General features: G+C 37.5%; 3 protein-coding genes across 3 annotated transcripts in view; all 3 read left to right on the top strand.

The window, feature by feature from the left end:
- Positions 1-21,196, top strand: part of LOC149034771 (uncharacterized) — a 90,220-nt gene that overhangs the window by 46,238 nt on the left and 22,786 nt on the right. The gene's annotated exons all lie outside the window — the stretch shown is intronic.
- On the top strand, positions 1,769-20,495 carry LOC149034772 (uncharacterized). The gene is made up of 6 exons (XM_089194454.1): positions 1,769-1,998; positions 4,425-4,566; positions 5,810-5,971; positions 6,235-6,312; positions 13,481-13,548; positions 14,738-20,495. Exons 2-6 carry the CDS (start codon positions 4,470-4,472, stop codon positions 18,935-18,937), a joined length of 4,605 nt encoding a protein of 1,534 aa, XP_089050580.1. The 5' UTR covers positions 1,769-1,998; positions 4,425-4,469; the 3' UTR covers positions 18,938-20,495.
- Positions 1,877-21,196, top strand: part of LOC149034767 (uncharacterized) — a 72,204-nt gene continuing 52,884 nt past the window's right edge. Inside the window, exon 1 of the mRNA XM_089194455.1 lies at positions 1,877-1,998. The gene's annotated coding sequence lies outside the window, so the exon portion shown is untranslated. The remainder of the gene's footprint in view (positions 1,999-21,196) is intronic.

Here is a 21,196-nt window from a genome sequence, read left to right as displayed (position 1 = left end):
AAAACATACCAAGTTAAAGCGGGGTTAACTAAATGACATTCAGCTACAGCTCCCTGTGAAAAAAGAATCCTCATGTTTTCAAACTACCCTGTTTAGTACATTAAAAAAAATTGGATCGTCGATACATCAAAACCGACGAAAATTTACTTCAATATTGATTGCTTTTGTCTTTATATTTAAGATATGAAAAATGTCGTGATATCTTTTTCCGTTTAAATTTAGTACGCCTCGATTTTCAATTCCTTTTTTCATTGAATTAAGGAAACAGCCATCAAAACAAATTATAACATAGCGCGTAAATTTGTCTAATCAAATTTAATTGCGTGAGCGTGCTTCATATTCCTATTGTGCACGCTCATGACGTCACAAACAAATCCCTCGAGAATTTTGTATTCAATCAGAAAATAAAGTTCATTAACACGCGTGATTTCACCTGTCAGTTTTTTGACCAATCTAAGACAAGATCGTTTACAGCGTAGCGAAATGTTTTCCTTAAATAAAATTATCAACGCGCCGAAGCGTAGCAGAGGGAATATTAAATTATATTTATCTAGACAGCACTTTGTATGCTTTGAAGATGAAAATTCTCTGAATTTCCAGGCGACTTCGGCCATTTCGTCTCTTATTCAGTCAACGCACGGTTGAAATAGTTTCTTTCATGAGCCCTAACGTGTTGGTCGGAAACTTATGGAAAGTTAGGTATTTATTTTCAAAGCACATTATTTGTGCTCAATTGTTTAGATTCCTTTCAATCTAACATATCAAGCTTTACGGCATCAACTCACTTTCAACTGTGGCCAATAACGTTGCGCTGCTTGATGGGAACAAAAATAACAGCATATAGAGATGCAGTCTACTGATTAGGCTTCTTTTAGTTGCTTTTAGCCTGGCACCAGCGGCGGGCATTGTAATTAACAACGCATGAATAAATGGGACTAGTTTCTAAGGAATCTGTGGTGCTGCGTTGGTGAAGGGTACCACAAGATAATTTGGTTTATAATCTAACTGCACAAAGTAGAGTTCAAATAATGCGTATATATATACCACATTTATACTGGCGATATTGTACACCTGTTTATTTTTTACTGTTAAAAAAACCTGTTTAAGGGTCGGCTGCGCTTCTCTGTCCGCTTTGTTTTTCCCGCCTTATGAGAAATGAATAGAAAGACTTCGCAGAAAAAAGTTGGATAACAAAACTTATTAGACGTTTTTGGTGTGAAGTATTGCAATTGGTGAGTATTTTTACTATTTCTTTGTATTTTGACCCACCTCACGGGCTCGTCAAAATACGGCACAACTTGAGCCCGTAAAAATACTCAGCGATACTACACATCAAAACGTCTATTAAGATATATGTATTTTCACACGCTGTTTGTATTTTAACGAGCCTGTAGGGCGAGACAAAACGCCAGGTAAAGAAAATCCAAAAAATCCTCTTAGAAAAAAAAAAGAAACTGGATACGTATCCCCTGAACCAGTGCGGTGCCACCTACCCTGCTGGCTCTAAAGTCCTCTAAAGGGATGCAATCACAAAATGAGAATACGATAAATAACAGTTTACGTTCACGCTGCAGCAAAATTTATATGAATATATTCCGAGAGGAATACGTTTCTAATATTAGAAAGACTTAAGAATGTTAATGAGAACTTGTTAAAATAAGATGAAATATTGTAGTGGACCTTAAAAGATGCGAGAAGCGTGCGAGAAATAATGAATTTTTATGTAAATAAACACGTTGAGGAGGCACTTCCGGCTTCAAGCTTGCACAGACTTATGGGCCAGGGGACTCCCCCTTCATTTTCGCAACCCGCCATTGGGATTCTTCGCTCTACAATATAGCTTCCGAGTCTTTCTTGGTACTTTCTCAGTCTTAGTGACTTTCTTTCAAACATTTCCATGATGGATTGAGGAATCAAGGTCGTAAATCAGTCAAACGTGCCTTGCATTTCCGCGACAGAAGTAAGAACGCATGGTTGAATCAGATTTGTGAATATAAGGTAAGTACTTTTATTTGGAGTTTCTCAGGTAACATTTTCTCCTTCAAATGTTCTCAATCTGTCCTAATTTCTTTGATGTCCGGCAATGTAAGACGTTCCTACAGTTAACTGACGAGGATTACCAACTTTTATATGATTCTGGCGCGTATTTATTGTATTGACGCTTAGTGTTACTTGTAAGCTAATTCAGCTGTGCTTACATGAACATGTTACAACTGTCGAATTAAAAAAAAATTCTCAGCCAATACTCGGCATTTACCTAAAAAAAAAATTAATTTGGGAGAGTTTAAAGGAATCTCCAAATTACCGATTTGATTTAGTGCAAGCCCCGATGACTGAAACACTTTCAGTTTAGTTTCCGTGTCATGTGCATGTGGAGCATAGCTTTCATGTCTGGATTATGTGTTAACTTAAATTGCTCCCGTATTTAAGATGCATTTAATCAAAAAGCGATAAACATTTCCAGCTTATTTCATGTGCTTATGTTTATAATTTAATAGTTTGAAAGTAATTTTTTCTTTTGGATAGACTGCTTAGATTGTCCTTCCAAACTATACTGTTATACTGATTTCCTTGTTAAATATTGAGACAGGTTGATTTTACTTCAAATGCCAGCTAGTGATTTATTGGAAGCGTCCTTTCAATTAACTACATTCAAGTTTTAGGAATCCGATTCATCAACTGGTAATGATTGACTGGTATCTGAGTAAAGTTTTACCTTTTGTCATCTTCTCATCAATATATGATCAATCAATGATCACAATAAAACTGATTTAGTTTTGCATGTGGCTGCACACATCCAAGTATGTGTCTGGTGATAATCTATGTTATCACATGGCAACGTAGGCTTGAGGTAAATAAAAAGTTCTGATTGGTTCTTACTTGGTCAGGATTTTGCCACCAAGACCATCATCACACCATACAGACAGTCCTAAACATGTAAATTTCAAGGAAACCTGTTTAGTCCAAGTGACATTAGTGCATGACAATTACCTTTCTTTCTTGAGCTGTACTGGGAAATCTTGGTACTATGCCATTTCTATACTGCCACAACCTTGGGCCAATATTCCCTAGTAAAGCCCTGGTGCTTAACTGGTTAGTTAGAATTTAGTCTGGCTTTTGTAAAAATAATCTACACTGTACATGTATCTCTGGCTATTTAAAATTCCAGTACAATCGATTTCCTCGTTACTCTAGTTTTTATTGAATTTATTAGTACATGGAGACAGCCAGTAAGGAATATTTTATATTTAAAAAACAAGCCATCTTGATTATTAGGAGAATTAAAGTTAGCATCAAAGACAAATCAATTATGTGCACAAAACAATGTAAACACAAAATGAATGTAAAAACAATTTTTTAAATATACATACACCATATATATATATATATATATACTAGTAAACCACAAATGTCAGCACCTAGCTGTACCAAATTGAAATCCATTTCAACATACATCAGCATGCATAAGTGTATATATTTCACTGTTTTTCCAGTGATTAAAGTGTAACAGTGGAATGAACACTCACCTATACAAATATGGATGTCAGTTCAACTGTGGGAAATTGAATTAAAGAAATATATCTTTTACAAGTTTTGACCAGTAATCCCTATTTAAAAATCAGATAAGACAATTTTTCTTTGGTGTTGTAAAATTTGTTTCTTATGAGAAAGGAGTCAGCATAAACTGTCTCCTCTTGTGGAGACATGATGGTCTTATGATTAGTGAGGTAGATGCACAGTCAAGAGGTCTGCATTTGTAGCCTGGCCTGGCCTGTGCTGGACTCAGGGTCAAGAGGTCTGGGTTCCAGTCAATGTGTTGTGTTCTTGTGCAAAACACTTTGCTCTTACAGTGTCTGTCTCCACCCAGGAGTATAAATGGGTAGCAAACATTAGTTAGGGAAACCTGATAAAATGCTAGGGGGGTGGGGGGGGGGGGGAATAATGGGGGAATGGACCTGCATCCTGTCCAGGGTTTGGTGATAATACTCCCAGTTGCTTCATGTGAGGAAACCAAGATTAATTAAAGCTCGCGCCCTGGACGGACCACTTTTCAAATCCAGATGGGACCTAACTACCTACCACCTCTTAGTTTAAATGATTTAAGTTGCTACTGTTACAAATTATATGAACTTGAAACACACAGATGTTGATTTTTGCCCAATTTATTTCAGTTAATTGGGAATGTCTTAAGTAAATCTTGAAATTTATTGTAATGAGAAGTGAATTACTGTTCATTTAATATTAATGCTTGATTCCTTCTGTCAGTATATAAATCTTTTGTTCTCTTGCTACTTTTAGTTTGCTATTAATATTAATTGCTTATGGTTTTGTGTCTATGTATCCCTCTGATTCTCAGAAGGGAAAAGATATTTTACAATAGGGTAATATGTTAAGCTACAGTTTGCAACCATCTTTTCTTTCAGGCCAGGATGACTTAAAACAGCAAGAAACATCTCCTTACAGTTGCTATGGCTAAAGAAAGAAGTCCAATTAAGGTTCCATCTGAAAATGAAGACTTACCTGATAAAGAAAATGCTCCAGATTTTGATGAGGACACTTTACGAGGTGAGCCAGGTTCAACTTTGGCTTCAGTTAGTCACTGTTAAAATGTTTTCTATTCCACCAGTTTCAAGAATGTAAGCAGATGTGGAGAACGACATTAATACACTGCATGACACCTTTAAAGGATGTTTGGCCAGTCATGACTCTCTTCTATGATTACAATATGTTGTTCATTGACTGAGAGGATCTATGAAATTTTTGTTATTTTCTTTTCTCAAAGTTCAAAGCAAGTACGCAAAGTTATAATAAGTAAAGACTTTATTTGATCATCATATAACATCCATTTTGTAAGTTTGCATCATAAGTACCGTCATCATCATCATCTTTCCATTATATTATGCAACAATCAATTGAAAGTTTCAACTTCCCCCCAGCAACCAATTTCCAGTAGAGTGCAAGTGTTATATCATTGAATATGGAGGTATTTAACCCTTGACACCCTAACATCAGTATCCATATTCTCCATACTATTCTTTGTATGTTTCTTGTGGTACTGAAAACGAGAATTCATTTGAAGATCAATGCTTCTTAGGTTGGTGATCATTTCCTTTATTCTCATGAGCTTAGTGAATGATTCAGCAGTATTACTGTAAGGAGAAGTGAGATGCTGGTCACTCTTAGGGTTTCAGAGAGTTAAGGTAGATAATGAACTTTAACTAACAAATGGCTCAGAAGAAAAAAGTCTATAAGGTCTAGGTTTTAAAGCTTGGTCAATTAGTTGAAAGTCAGGTTGCTTATTATTATTATTATTTTATTTTATTTTTTTGCCTAAAAATTGTGTGGGGCATTTTAACACATTATTAATTTTGCCTGTGGAATAGGAATTTTAGGAAACCTATCTCCAAAAGTTTAAATGCCCAAGGGTTTGCTTCTAATTGAGTGATGCTTAATTCTCATCATTGTTATTACCACTGTTGTCACCCAAATTATTAACATCATTATAAATATTAATCTCATCTTCTTTATCATTATTCTTATCATCTATATAATAACTGTTAGTTATATAATAACTGTTGAAGGGGGGAGGGGGGGGACTGCACGCATCCTCCAAGCTTTTCAGGGGATGTGTCAAGTCAGGCAGGTGCAAAAGTGGCAGCTGGCACTAAAGGAAAAATCTACAGATTTTAAATCTCCAGATCTTGGCAGCTCTGCTTATGCACTAATTAACTACAACCACAGGTAATTATTAACTACAACCACAGACTTTGACACAAATTATTTTTTATTTTTTATTTTTTCTTTGCAGCTGCAGCTGATGTTTATAGGAATGAGGGTAATGAGGCCTTCAAGAAAGGAGATTTCATCAATGCTATTCATTTTTACACCAAAGGAATTAAAATGAACTGCAACGAGAAAGAACTGAAGGCCAAACTGCACAACAACAGGGCTATTGCACATTTTAAACTTGGTAAGATGATGAGAGCTTTAATATGCATTTTTTTTTTCTATTATGAAGCTATTGAGTTGTCAGTGGTAGTTTTCTGAAAACAGTGATAATTTTGAATGCATGCCCGGAAAAATTTACATCTTATCTTGGCCTCTCAAATATACAAAGAAGTAACCTCTTTCCCCAGATATCAATGAGCATCACAAGTTTTTCCCCAAAATTATAGTAATGGTAGTTGGTTTGCAACATGTATGGCTAATCAGAGATATTTATTTCAATAACAGGAAATCACCAGGATTCACTAAGGGATGCAGAAGCAGCCATTGAGTTAAATCCAACTTTCCTTAAGGCAATTCTGAGAGGTTAGATGTGTTAGCTGTACTATAATAATAATAATAATAAAAGAACTTAACACTCTAAGGTTAAATGAGGTTAAATGGAGTTCAATCTTGTCTCAATTGACTTTAATTAAGAGGTCGAGACCACCCTGATGTACATTTGAATCCAGCTCTTGACTGCTACGCCATTACTTCCATTAATCATGATGAGAATATTATTTTGAACGGGATGAAGAACTCAATGCGGAATGCAAAGCAAAATTTCAGCATGAATATTTTAGTTCCTTAAGTTCAATGAGTCACAGGTGTCAGATATGTTAAGAGCGTGTCCACGAGAGCACCGGAGAGTCGTGCTACATGCCATCTCACCGATTTCAATGAAACTTTGCCAGTTTAAAGGGTCTACCCCAAAACTCAAAAAGACAAACTGGTTTCTGCTTTGTTTTTTTTTCTGGGGGGGGATAGACAACCCCCCCTTTTTTTTCTTAGTTTTCACCAAGAAAATCGCTTCAAATAGGTAAAATGTATGAAGATCTTACTACGATGGTATTTAACCAATTACTTTGAGGATTTGCACACATATTTTTACATCCTTAGTTAATGTCTGCTGCGAGCATCAGTCAGTTTGATTGACGGCTTGTCAATCAACGGAGGCAAATATATGACTGTGTTTTTAGACATTTCGATTCATCCAAATATTTGACAACTTTGAGGTCAAATATCTCCCGTTGCCAGAAAGCTACAACACTAATCTTAATTACCCTTTATAACCCATCATTTTATCTCTGAAAATCATCAAAAAAATCTTTGGGCACTACCGTATTTTTGTCTTGGATGCCTTTTAAAATCTGCGACTGTGACAAGTTTCTCTTAACTACACCTGTCACGCACTTCTTGCTCTAGGCGGTCACTTGACAAAATAAACCTACATTTTTTAGCTCTTTATACAAGATGGTTGTTAAAGAAAGGTAAAAAATGTTAAAAACTTTCGAGATTTGTTGTAGGAATGGAAAATTTCACGTTTAGAGAGATGCATGTAGACGAAAAATAAATGGCAAAATCGTAGCGTTTCTTTCTTCAGTCGTTTATTACTTTGAAGATTTGCTTAAGTCAGCAGATATGGCTTTTGTAGGGCACAAAACATTCATTAGTCTATAATTTGATTGTTTACCATCATCATTGCTCATTTTAGGAGATTTTAAAGTCACATGCTGCGTGTTGGTTGATATTACTACATGTTCCAGTGTGCTACAACTTCGGCTTTCACAGACGAGAAATTCTGCGCTCTCGCTTGAGAGCAAATATCAATAGTTCTATCGGACTAAAAACTGTGCTTCTATCCCGAAAATAAAATTAAAATAGTGTTGACGTTGTTACTTACCGCCATCGAACATTTACATGCAGAACTCCGCTATGCTAACATCTGTTGTGTGACCCGAAGACTCTCCGTGGGAATTATTCAAGCGCGTTGTTCATGCTGTCTGCTGGATAACAATTTAAGAATAATCTGCAGATCTCTATGATTATTTACCTGCTTCGATCGTAAAATATCTGCATATTTTTTTCAAGCATTCTATTACTACATATAAATCCACATCTCTCTAGATCGAGTGTTGCCGGGTTTAATTGCGTGACTTGTAAAATTTTAAAATAAGAATGAGCCAGCAGTAATTTGACGAGTAGGCTTGCAAATCTCCCTTAATGAAATTCCAAGACATGGCCAGTTGTTTTCGTGAGCAAAGACAATAATTATGAAAGAAAAGTGAGATGCAAATGTCTTTTTTTTTTAGCTTAATAGCAGCTGTACCCTCTCCTGCAGTCTTTGTCTAAATTTTGCAAAGTCCCTCCTTATCTTCTGCCTTGTTCGGTCAGTTTCGAATTCTGAAGCTAGATCATTGGCAACGGCCTCTCCGTCCTCATTCATATTTACAGAGGGGGACCTCATCAATAAACCAATTTTTGTTACGGCAGATAACCGGCTGAAGTATCGAGCGATTTGCTGCTGTATCAACCGGTCAGTCTTAGATAACATTTCTGACTGGTGTCGTCTCTTAAACTCTCTCGATATTTGGAATATCACATTAGAGGCGGTTGCCTTACTAGTTTCCTCCCTTATCCAGCACACGTCTAGGAGATAATTCTCTGCTTTCTGAGAAAAGGTGGCTGTTTTTTGTGTTTTCGAAAGAGCCCATCCAAAGTCCTCTTGGCTAGTTAGAGATTGTTCGTCAGAATTTTTACCTGAGGTCCGACCTTGAACGTAGCCGTCCCCTATAAAATGGCACGCCGGTCTTAGTCCATTTCCTCTTGATCTTATCCTAGGCGGAATTTTTTTGTCGGCCTCACTGTGTTTGTCTTTGTCAGGGTACATTTGGATGGCAGCCAATGACTGAAACGTCTTGATACATCCTTCTTTTAGCAAGAATATCTCGCTTTCTTGTTCCGTCTCTGAAGGATTAGGTATAGTTCTCGCGATGACCAGCGTTCAGAAATCTGTGCACGTTGCTGATAACCACCCGCTTCTACGATTAGTTTGCTGAAGGTTTCTAATGTGACGAGCCTAGTGAGACCCTGAGGTGCTTCAAACTGTGCCAGTTGGTCTGTGCTATAAACTTGTCGCAGTTCTTAAGTCAGAGGGAGGATCGCCCACCTCTATCTATGTGAGCGCCTCTACAGTACCTGCGTATCCCTAGCAATCATATGATATAAAGTTCATCTCAGTCACAAATCACCAGTTAGGAAAACTGATGTTCAGATAAGCGCTCTTCTTGCCCTTCTTCCTTATTCATTACCGGCTCTAAGATAGCAGCTACAGTACGCGTTCTATTTAGGTTTACAGTCACCTTGCCGCCACCAGGAAGACTCGCCACCAGCTTTGATTTCTTCTGCCATCTGCAGATTCATCTCTCTCTCACTTTATGTCTCCGATTTTTATGAGGAGGATACTGGCATTTACGAACCCGAAGGTCTAAATCTCACACCAAGTTGTGCACGATATTTGAGGTACATCGTGAAATCGCGGCCTTCGTAATCTCCAAATAAGCCAATACGCGCTAGAATAAGCTCCATCTCGGACGAAACGCATGTTTGGGATACATCGACGTCTCTCAAATGTTTTTTTTTAAGCTGTATACCCAGGAATGTAGAGGTGTGAGCTGTTTCCGTCCCTGGCCAGCGCGAGAAAAATAACATTTGGTTTTACAGTTAGTTGCAAATGAACAAGACAACTGCACCATCTTGACTTTATCAATTCGACTGTTAAATTGAGGGCTCAATTCGAGATTAAATTGAGGGCTCAATTCGAGATTAAATTGAGGGCTTTTTAGACACTCGATTTCTTATATGACATCACTATGAAGACGTAATAGAACTGATACACCTACACTACATAGGATTAAAATGTCTGTTGCGCTGTTGCGAGAAGGAGGAAAATATTACTGGAAGTGTAAACTCTTTTTAAAAAGAGTTTCAGAGACGTTTCAGAGATGTCTATCTTTGATCGGCTGTCACAAAAAATGAACCCCACTTAAATTTACTAGGAAAAATGAACTTACCAACTCCTTGTTGAAAAAATTGGAATTCATTTCACCGATACGCCGGTTGTTTCAATTTTGCTTTTTCCTCGGGCTGCTATAAAACAGTTCATAAATTGACTAATGAATAAAATGTTTTGAAATACCGTTCGGAATTTGCCTTTTTTTTTCTGCGTGCAAATCAAGGGTAGACAAAGTTTTTAAACATTTGACTAGAATTTCATGGAGTTCACCTCGATAATTTTCGTCGGCCAGAGTCAAGACGCGTCAAGGTAAGGGACATCGCCCTCCAGTAAAATAATTTTCCAAAGAATAAACGTGGCAAGCGTGAGGAAACGCACATTTTTTTTATCATTGTGATCAAAGCCCAATGATGTACCTAAATTGGTACTTACGGTATCAAACCATCGATTATGACAGGGTGAGCTTAATTTTTCTGTCGAGGTCGACGTGACTTCACATGAAAAGCGTTTTCGACGGAACAAACTAGTGAGCATCGCTGCACGAACTGAGAAAGTAAAAACTTGTATTTATCTCTCACGCGTTTCGTCTGACAATAATAATAATATTTAATACTTATATTGCGCTTTTTCTATAAAAATACTCAAAAGCGCATTTCAATATTATTAAAAACTAAATTAAAACCAGTAAAATTACTCGGTAAAATTACAATATTACAATATTAACATTACAATATTAAAAAAATAAAAATAATAAAAAAATAAAAATAAAATAAATAAATAAATAAATAAATAAATAATCTAACTAAAAGCCTTTTTAAATAAATATGTTTTAACAGAGCGTTTAAAAGAGTCGCTTGATGTTTCCTGTCTAATTGGCAGAGGATGACTGTTCCATAAAAAGGGGGCAGCCATCGATAACGCGCGATCTCCCAAGGTCTTCTTCGTTCTTAGCTGAGGTCTTTCTAACAATATACCATTATTGTTACGGCGTAGTTGGTAACGTGAGACCGGTAAGACAGAGACAAGACAAGACAAGACAAGATCCTTGTCCTGACAATAGTAGACTTCATCAAGGATTTTTTCAAGTAGGGTAAAAAAGCTTGTTCATATACAAATAGTAAATAAGTTGTCTCTTTGCTATTGAAGCCAATGGATAGAATTCGCCAGGTGCGCCCACGGTGTTATACATGCGTGACATTTTCCGGACGTTACATGTACGAGTACGTGATCCGTTTGAGGGTCACAGATTTAGGGTAAATATTTCAACCCTCAACATCACGCAATGTCTCTAGTTTATAGAGGTCCTAGAACGTTTCATTATATGGAGTTGCCTTCTGCGGGTAGAAGGCTACAAGCGAATTTCTCAGGCGTAATTGCCTAGTGGTTAGGGCGCTGCACTTGTAAGCCGGAGGTCCCGGGTTCAAGTCCTCCTCCCTGCCACTGGATGGATTTGTCTTCGGTGGCCCCGAATTCAACTCCTGCACGCTTTGTAAATAGCCAACTGGTCTGCCTCCTACCAGTTGGGATTTTTAACAAGTTTCTGTTCATTTACGATATTTGTTTCCTTATTTACAGTGTCCCCAATTAGCACAGCAGTGCTAAAAAATACACAGACACTTAAATAAAGTTATTATTATTATTATTATTATTATTATTTATTATTATTGCCTTTGATTTCTCAATTGATGTTGTCGCAAACACAGTTTTTGGGAGTCACGAGACAAAAAAACTTATCAGGACCTAGTTTTATTTGCTAATGGAAATAAATAGCAAATAAAAACACATTTTCTTGTGAAATAAAGTCACAAATGACGGGGGTTCTCTGAAACAAATAGTGATAGAAAAGGATTTCAGTTCTGGTCAATATTGACTTTTCATGGCCTACTTCCAAATCTGAGGGAACGCGCCGAGGGAATAAAAAAACATAAATGTGTGATAATGCAAGCAAGAGAATGAAAATCCAATTGAAGAAAAAGGAGCAAACATAGGAAGACGTGTTGCAGCGTGCAGATATCTTTTGAGCCAGACCTACACACCTAAGCCCGACACCACCCAGAGAAACTCGAAAGAGTCCTGTATATGAACTAGCTCGCACGTGCACGCAGGAAAGGCCATGACAATCAGCGAAAATAATAGCAAATGCAAATGATATTTGCAGTCAAAAAACAGGAAAATAAGATAACAGAAGGATTAAGAACTTTCTAGAAGTGTCTTCTTAAAAAAAGAAAAAAGGTGAACAATTTTTACTTCTCATGAAAGGTCACGTAGTAACCCTACAAATACTACAACTACAATACTCTACGTGGATTTCTTGATGGTGGAAAGTGGAAAAAACATTTTCAAGTCTTATTTTCTGGAAACATGACGTAGTTAATGAATTTATGGGGCTACTGGTACTGGCTCCTACCAAATAAGGGGGGCAGAGTTTCTCGTCATTCGCGGTATGGAAAAGCAGAAGTTGTTACACTCGGGAACTTGTACGTCAACAAGAAGGCGACATGTGACTTTAAAATCTCCTCTCCTGTTACAGTTTCCTTATTGTAAACTGTGCGATGATAATAATAGACGATCAAAGTATAGGCTAATGAATGTTTTGTTCTGTACAAGAGCCCTATGTCCTGATTTTAGCAAATTTTGAAAGTAATAAACGACTGAAGAAAGAAACGCTATGATTTTCCCATTGATTTTTCGTCAACATGCATCTCTCTAAACGTGAAATTTTCCATTCCAACCAAAAAATCCCGAAAGTTTTCCCATTTTTTACCTTTCTCGATCAATCATCTTGTATAAAGAGCTAAAAAATGTAGGTTTATTTTGTCAAGTGACCGCCTAGAGCAAGAATTGCGTGACAGGTGTAGTTGAGAGAAACTTGTCACAGTCGCAGATTTTAAAAGGCATCCAAGACAAAAATACGGTAGCGCCCAAATATTTTTTTGATGATTCTCAGAGATGAAATGATGGGTTATAAAGGGTAATTAAGATTAGTCTTGTAGCTTTCTGGCAACGGGAGATATTTGACCTCAAAGTTGCCAAATATTTGGATAAATCGAAAAGTCTGAAAACACAGTCGTATGTTTGCCTCTGTTGATTGACAAGCCGTAGATCAAACTGACTGATACTCGCGGCGCCTATTAACTGAGGATGTAAAAAGTATGTGTGCAAACCCTCAAAGTAATCGGTTAAATACCATTGCAGTGAGAGCTTCATACATTTTACCCATTGAAGCGATTTCCTTGAAATCCAAGAAAAACCGGGGGGGTGGTCTATCTCCCTCCGGAAAAACTAAAGCAGAAACCAGTCTGTTTTTTTAGTTTTGGGGTAGACCCTTTAAATTGGCAAAGTTTCACTGAAATCGGTGGGATGGCACGTAGCACGACTGCTGGTGTTCTCGTGGACACGCTCTCAAGTCACTATCTGGCTGTTTTAAAAAGAAGCATCAGGACTTAACTAACTCTTAGTGTTTTTGTGGGAGTTGTTGATCCCAATTTAAAAGTTCTTTGAAGTTTTAGTTGTCTGTAAAGCTAAGTAAATCTAACTGAAACCTAATAGGGCCTGTTTATTCTTTTCCGTTTAGTTTTTTTGTTTTGTTTTGTTTTGTCTTTTTTTTTCTTCTGGTCTGTAATGATTTCAATGGTTTCAGGTTCTTTTCTCAGAATTGAGCTACAGTTATAGTATGCTTCTTTGTGTTGTTGCCTACAGGAGCCACTGCTTGTGTTGAATTGAAGAGATTTGAAGAAGCGATCAGTTGGTGTGATAAGGGACTAGCTGTATCCTTTGAAGGAATCTTTCATTTTTAACCGTGGGTATAATGGAAATAGTTTCCATAATTTGATGTTTCAAGGGAGAAAATACAAAGAAGGGTATTAATTATGATGGGAACTTGTCAGCTCACATACTTTAAGTGTGTGTTATTAAGAAACGTAGGATAAGTTATTACCTCATGACTTATTAAAGATATTACTCCTTTTAGCCAATTTGACTTAGTTATACTATCCATGCCAATAACTGGTACATTAGTTTAGATAACCCTTTAATTCACAGACCAAGTTTGTAATTATCCTTACTGTTAACCGTACGATTTTTGTAATGTTAGTTCAAAGAATTCAGCATTGGATCAACTAATTATCCCCAAATTGATATATTTTTTTACTCTCAACACTTATCTGATTGATATTGTATTGCTATTGTAAGGAGAAATTCTCTCTTGGTCACTCATGGGAGTTAAAGGGTGAAAAGACTAATATTCATCCAGTTTATACATGGTACGTGGCTAGATGATCTCTCTAAAACAAGCCAGAACAAAAGCTCGGTAATGTTTAGATAACTTATGCAGGTTTTCTTGCCTTCGACTTTTTTTTCCGCTACTTAGAGACTCGGAAACTTTCGTCCTGCTTTCCTATGGACAAATAAAAATTTTAAAGACACGTATTGGTGTTGTAGACTCATTTCTTCCACTGCTGTTAACATTCGTCTGATGTTAAAGCTATATTAATTTAAAAATTGAGCAAGTGCTGCTCAGTTTTTGTAAAAAAGGGATTAAATTTAGATATTTCGCGTTAAATTTTGAGGCTGCACACTGAAAAAAGATTTTTTGAAATGTAAATTTACTTCATAACTGACTAACTGAATGTTGATAAAACATCTATCTTTCATGCAAGCCCTCCTAATGGGCCATTTTATAGTTGTGTACTTAGTTGCCAAGCCTTTGATTTGGAGTAAAAATAAAGATGACCTTGTTGTGATAGAGACCAGTATCTAGAAACGATAATAACAAAGTAGTTTGCTTTAAATAGCAGCAATGTTTTTATCATAACAAGGTCACCCTTAGCCACAATCCAGTTCAAATGCTTGAGAACCAAGCACGCAAATGTTAAAATGGACTATCATAAATTAATATGATCAGAAAGATAATATTTCTTTGTTTTTTCCACATTTTTAACCCTTAACATAAAAAAGATTGACAAAAAGAATAGGATGTTGTTGTCATTAAGACTTCAGTCTGTCAGTGAAGTGGGAGATAGGTCCATGGAGGAAAAAGATCCTATTAGTCATGACCATGGTAGTGCAAGTTCAGGTGATGTCAAGAAAGTCATAGATCTCTATAATCGGGGAGAAGAAGCCATAGAGTACCTCAACCTATATCTTAAAAAAGCTAAAGAAGTAGGAGACAAGCATGGGGAGGGTGCTGCTTATGGCAATCTTGGCAATGCTTATCAGAGTCTGGGTGATTTCAAAAAAGCCATAGAGTACCACAACCTACATCTTAAAATAGCTAAAGAAGTAGGAAACAAGCATGGGGAGGGTGCTGCTTATGGCAATCTTGGCATTGCTTATAAGAGTCTGGGTGATTTCAAAAAAGCCATAGAGTACCACAACCTACATCTTAAAATAGCTAAAGAAGTAGGAAACAAGCATGGGGAGGGTGCTGCTTATGGCAATCTTGGCATTGCTTATAAGAGTCTGGGTGATTTCAAAAAAGCCATAGAGTACCACAACCTACATCTTAAAATAGCTAAAGAAGTAGGAAACAAGCATGGGGAGGGTGCTGCTTATGGCAATCTTGGCAATGCTTATTTTAGTCTGGGTGATTTCAAAAAAGCCATAGAGTACCACAACCTAAATCTTAAAATAGCTAAAGAAGTAGGAAACAAGCATGGGGAGGGTGCTGCTTATGGCAATCTTGGCATTGCTTATGACCGTCTGGGTGATTTCAAAAAAGCCATAGAGTACCACAACCTACATCTTAAAATAGCTAAAGAAGTAGGAGACAAGCATGGGGAGGGTAACGCTTATGGCAATCTTGGCAATGCCTATGACCGTCTGGGTGATTTCAAAAAAGCCATAGAGTACCACAACCTAAATCTTAAAATAGCTAAAGAAGTAGGAGACAAGCATGGGGAGGGTAACGCTTATGGCAATCTTGGCAATGCTTATCAGAGTCTGGGTGATTTCAAAAAAGCCATAGAGTACCACAACCTACATCTTAAAATAGCTAAAGAAGTAGGAAACAAGCATGGGGAGGGTGCTGCTTATGGCAATCTTGGCATTGCTTATAAGAGTCTGGGTGATTTCAAAAAAGCCATAGAGTACCACAACCTAAATCTTAAAATAGCTAAAGAAGTAGGAAACAAGCATGGGGAGGGTGCTGCTTATGGCAATCTTGGCATTGCTTATAAGAGTCTGGGTGATTTCAAAAAAGCCATAGAGTACCACAACCTACATCTTAAAATAGCTAAAGAAGTAGGAGACAAGCATGGGGAGGGTAACGCTTATGGCAATCTTGGCAATGCCTATCACCGTCTGGGTGATTTCAAAAAAGCCATAGAGTACCACAACCTAAATCTTAAAATAGCTAAAGAAGTAGGAGACAAGCATGGGGAGGGTAACGCTTATGGCAATCTTGGCAATGGTTATGACTGTCTGGGTGATTTCAAAGAAGCCATAGAGTACCACAACCTACATCTTAAAATAGCTAAAGAAGTAGGAAATAAGCATGGGGAGGGTAACGCTTATGGCAATCTTGGCAATGCTTATCAGAGTCTGGGTGATTTCAAAAAAGCCATAGAGTACCACAACCTACATCTTAAAATAGCTAAAGAAGTAGGAAACAAGCATGGGGAGGGTGCTGCTTATGGCAATCTTGGCATTGCTTATAAGAGTCTGGGTGATTTCAAAAAAGCCATAGAGTACCACAACCTACATCTTAAAATAGCTAAAGAAGTAGGAAACAAGCATGGGGAGGGTGCTGCTTATGGCAATCTTGGCAATGCTTATTTTAGTCTGGGTGATTTCAAAAAAGCCATAGAGTACCACAACCTAAATCTTAAAATAGCTAAAGAAGTAGGAAACAAGCATGGGGAGGGTGGTGCTTATGGCAATCTTGGCATTGCTTATGACCGTCTGGGTGATTTCAAAAAAGCCATAGAGTACCACAACCTACATCTTAAAATAGCTAAAGAAGTAGGAGACAAGCATGGGGAGGGTAACGCTTATGGCAATCTTGGCAATGGTTATGACCGTCTGGGTGATTTCAAAAAAGCCATAGAGTACCACAACCTAAATCTTAAAATAGCTAAAGAAGTAGGAGACAAGCATGGGGAGGGTAACGCTTATGGCAATCTTGGCAATGGTTATGACCGTCTGGGTGATTTCAATGAAGCCATAGAGTACCACAAGCTAGATCTTAAAATAGCTAAAGAAGTAGGAAATAAGCAAGGGGAGGGTAACGCTTATGGCAATCTTGGCAATGCTTATCAGAGTCTGGGTGATTTCAAAAAAGCCATAGAGTACCACAACCTACATCTTAAAATAGCTAAAGAAGTAGGAAACAAGCATGGGGAGGGTAACGCTTATGGCAATCTTGGCAATGGTTATCAGAGTCTGGGTGATTTCAAAGAAGCCATAGAGTACCACAACCTACATCTTAAAATAGCTAAAGAAGTAGGAAACAAGCATGGGGAGGGTGCTGCTTATGGCAATCTTGGCAATGCCTATCACCGTCTGGGTGATTTCAAAAAAGCCATAGAGTACCACAACCTAAATCTTAAAATAGCTAAAGAAGTAAGAGACAAATCAATGGAGGCAATGGCCTACTATTCATTAGGATGCGTTTTTGAGTTGCAAGGTGGACTGCCAAAAGCCGTTGAGCACTACCAAGCTAGCATAAACTTATTCAATTCCTTGAGAGTACTTCTAAAATCTAAAGACGAGTGGAAAGTTAACTTTCGAAATCAATATCAAATGGCGTATACGGGTTTGTGGAGAGTTCTCGTAGAACAAGGTAATGTAGATGAAGCCTTATTTGTTGCTGAGAAAGGACGAGCTCAAGCTCTGTCCGACCTTATGGAATCCAGTTTTTGTGGTGAAGCAAGTCAGCACAAGGCAGGTGATGAAGATTTAGCAGTCACTGCTAAGTCTAAATCGAATTGGATGAAACGTTTTTCAAAAGTTTTAAAAAGCGTTCCATCAAACACCGTCTTTCAGGCAGTGGACAAAGCTGACGTCAATCTTTGGGTTGTGTCCGAAAGAAAACAAGTTCAGCTAAGACAAAGTAAACTGAAAGGTTTTGTTTCAGAGAATAGTGGATCTAGCCAGTCCTTTGAGTCGTTCATGCTCGGTGTCTATACACAACTTGGTGTTGTTTCTAATGTGAGATGCGAGAATCGATCTTTGGATGTTTTGAGGGAGAGCCGTTCAAAAGTGGATGAGAAACCTAAAGAAGACAACCCTCAACCTCCTATCCAACAAAACGAATGCTTGAACACTTTGTACGATACCGTTATGAAGCCGGTGTCTGACCTGCTTCAAGGGGATGAGTTACTCATTATTCCCGATGGACCCCTGTGGCTCGCTCCTTACGCTGCACTCAAAGATGGTAATTCTAAATACCTTTGTGAATCTTTCAGAATCCGACTCGCTCCATCATTAACGAGTCTCGGACTCATTGCCGATTGCCCAGATGATTATCACAAAAGGAATGGTGCGTTACTTGTAGGAGATCCGTGGGTATCTGAGGTTACTAACAGCGAGGGAGAGAAAATCCTCGAGCAGCTTCCGCGTGCTAAAGAAGAAGTAGAAATGATCGGAAAAATTCTGAATATCGCGCCAATCACTGGCAGACAGGCCACGAAACGTGAGGTGCTAAAAAGACTCAGTTCCGTTTCCTTAGTTCACTTTGCGGCACACGGATGTGAAGAAACTGGCGAAATTGCTCTCACACCTGACCCAGACCGAACATCTACTGTGCCTACCGAGAAGGAGGATTACATTTTAACGATTCGAGATGTGTTAAATGGTCAACTTCGCGCTAAACTAGTTGTACTTAGTTGCTGCCACAGCGGTCGAGGCGAGATCAAGGCTGAAGGTGTGGTTGGCATTGCACGCGCTTTTATGGGGGCTGGTGCTCGGTCTGTTGTGGTGTCCCTGTGGGCGATTGATGACAAGGTTACTCTTGAGTTCATGAAATGCTTTTATCGACACCTTGCCGAAAGTAAACCTGCAAGCGAGTCACTGAACCTGGCCATGAGAAGCCTTAGAGAATCAGACCAGTTCCGCGACATCAAACACTGGGCTCCCTTTTTGCTGATTGGAGATGACGTTACTTTTGACTTCATGGCAAAGGAAAGAGAAAATTTGAATACAAAATCAAATACATGAAAACTTGTTTTTTCTCATCTCAAAAAGAATGACGCATGAACTTAGAGGCGTTAAATGTTTCTCTATTTTGGCAATTTTGACTATTTTTCATAACTTTCTACTTTTTGTTGAATGGAACTTGAGATGTGTAGCTCTACCATGGTGAAGAAATAAAATCAGACTATTTTATTGTATTTTGATCAGTGGAATTGTCTTTTTTTGTTACCTTTAAAATTTAAGCGCTTGCGAACTGAACGAAATGTAACAAGGCCTACAGTAGTTGAAGGTGATTGCGAGGTGTTCGTTTTCGTTAATATGACACTCAGCTCTATTCCTGTACCACAATCAGTTGTATGGAAAACAATTTAAAGACTTTTTCTTTTACATAACCAGGAGCTTGTTCACCGGGTTTTAATTTCGTTTATACTCTAAGCTTTTAATAAGCAAAGAAACAGTTCGTCATTTGCAAAAGTTGGCGAAATTTGTAATTCCAAAAGTTTGATTTCTAAATTTGCAGCAATATGCTAATAAAACTTGGATGGTTTCTCTATATCATAAATTACTTTGTTACAATTTGAGATTGTCTTCACAGGAAAATTTGTGTAATATTTTTTTCAATCCATCTCAATGAATCTAATTCTATCAGTGCCAAGATTGCCATTCTAAGCTTAATTTGAAGAAGTAAACATCACAGATAATTGAATTTACTGACCATATGTAAGAGACATAAGACCTACTTTCAGGGGTGTAGCCAGCCTCTAGTCCCGTAGGCCCGGCCTACAATTGTTTTCCGCCCGCTTGACTTTCATAATACGACTTTTGCAAATGTTGAAACGAAAATTGAACTTTGTGAGGGAACAGGCCCAAAGCAAGTCAAAAAGCTGGCTAAAACCCTGTTTGTAATCAAATGAGTTTGGTCAATTTTATTCCGTTTTATCAAACACTTATCTTTTCGTTTTAAAGAACTACGACAGAGAGGTTAAAAATTGTGCATGTAATCGAAATAAGGAAACAGCAAAGCAGAGTTCACTGTAACGGTAGTTTCCACAGTTGTGACTTCACTGTATGTTCTATGGAATTTGTTGTTTCTTGTAGGAAAATATTTATACCAATTAAGTAAAGAAGGCGATAAAGTAAACCATGTAGTCATCAATGGGAATTTTTTTGGTGAAAAGGTTCACCACAAATGTAAATGTAGTCCGAAGTTGAAAAGGTTCAGGACTTCAGGATAAAACTTTCAATTTTTGAAAATTCCCTGTTTAATTTGCTTTCATTTCTTTAGATTTACCTTAGTTTAATTTGAAGATGTCTGATAATATCTTTCTTAGATTTAAGAATTTATACCTAGGTATTCATTGTACGCTTTTTAGTTAGAACCCGTTAGGTGGTCAAAAATTAAGATATACTGTATCACGGCTGTTTTAGAAGAAAGTTTTGTTAAATGAATCTTAATTTTGCAGATTTTTCGTAACTACTATTGATATATTAGTTAACCTCGCACATGGTTGAACATGATGTAACGTAGGATTTTAAAAACAAGGTCGAACAGTTTCAACTAAATATGTTTTGTGTAATGTCATTGTATTTCGAGTGAAGTATTTTGATGTTATTTTTATTTACGGTTAAAAATAATTGTTCACTTACTTTAGTTTAATTAACTCATGAACTCCCAAGTTCTGAAGACAAATTCTCCCAACTGACAAGAATGTGTTTGTTTGTAGCTTCATTCCGAGAATCTGATGTAACATTACGTTTCTAGCAAAAAATTTTCTTCCAGTCTAGATTTTCTCTAATTCTTATTGACACCATGTTTGTTGGTGTATTAATTCAAATTATGATCATTCTTGGGAGTAAATGGGTTCATTTTGGTGTCTCCGTGTTGCGTGTATTTTACTTAAAGCCTTGGACAATCTAATGCAGTTTCTGTTGTACTAAATTTTATACTTCTTTGTGTAAGAGTAATATACAGTGTATAAAATACGAAAACTGTGTTGATTTTTATTGTCTGTCTCCATATTCTAAGGATTCTTGTAAGACGCAGAGAGAACGGATCCTGTGAGGACTTCAATGCTTGTTTCGACACGCGCGCGCCAATTTTATAATCTGTGCAGCTGACAATGTACTAACATTCCATGTTTCAAGCCCCCACCCACTTATTGTATTGGATTGTATGTCTTTCACTGTCTATTGTTCTCCATATAGCCACACAGTTTTGGAAGCTGATGGACATGTTCATACTGTTACATGTCCGCGCCCTTTTTTACATTTTTCCATACACAG

This window comes from Pocillopora damicornis, chromosome 14 (genome assembly GCF_964200805.1).
Source record: "Pocillopora damicornis chromosome 14, jaPocDami1.2, whole genome shotgun sequence".
Taxonomy (NCBI): Eukaryota; Metazoa; Cnidaria; class Anthozoa; order Scleractinia; family Pocilloporidae; genus Pocillopora; species Pocillopora damicornis.
This window is presented reverse-complemented; position numbering and strand designations above follow the sequence as displayed.

Bases quoted from the DNA above. Each gene is read 5' to 3' on its own strand.
- LOC149034772 (XM_089194454.1), top strand. From the start codon at position 4,470: ATGGCTAAAGAAAGAAGTCCAATTAAGGTTCCATCTGAAAATGAAGAC. The intron at 4,567-5,809 runs GTGAGCCAGGTT...TTTTCTTTGCAG, and splicing joins TGATGAGGACACTTTACGAG to CTGCAGCTGATGTTTATAGG. The intron at 5,972-6,234 runs GTAAGATGATGA...TTTCAATAACAG, and splicing joins TATTGCACATTTTAAACTTG to GAAATCACCAGGATTCACTA.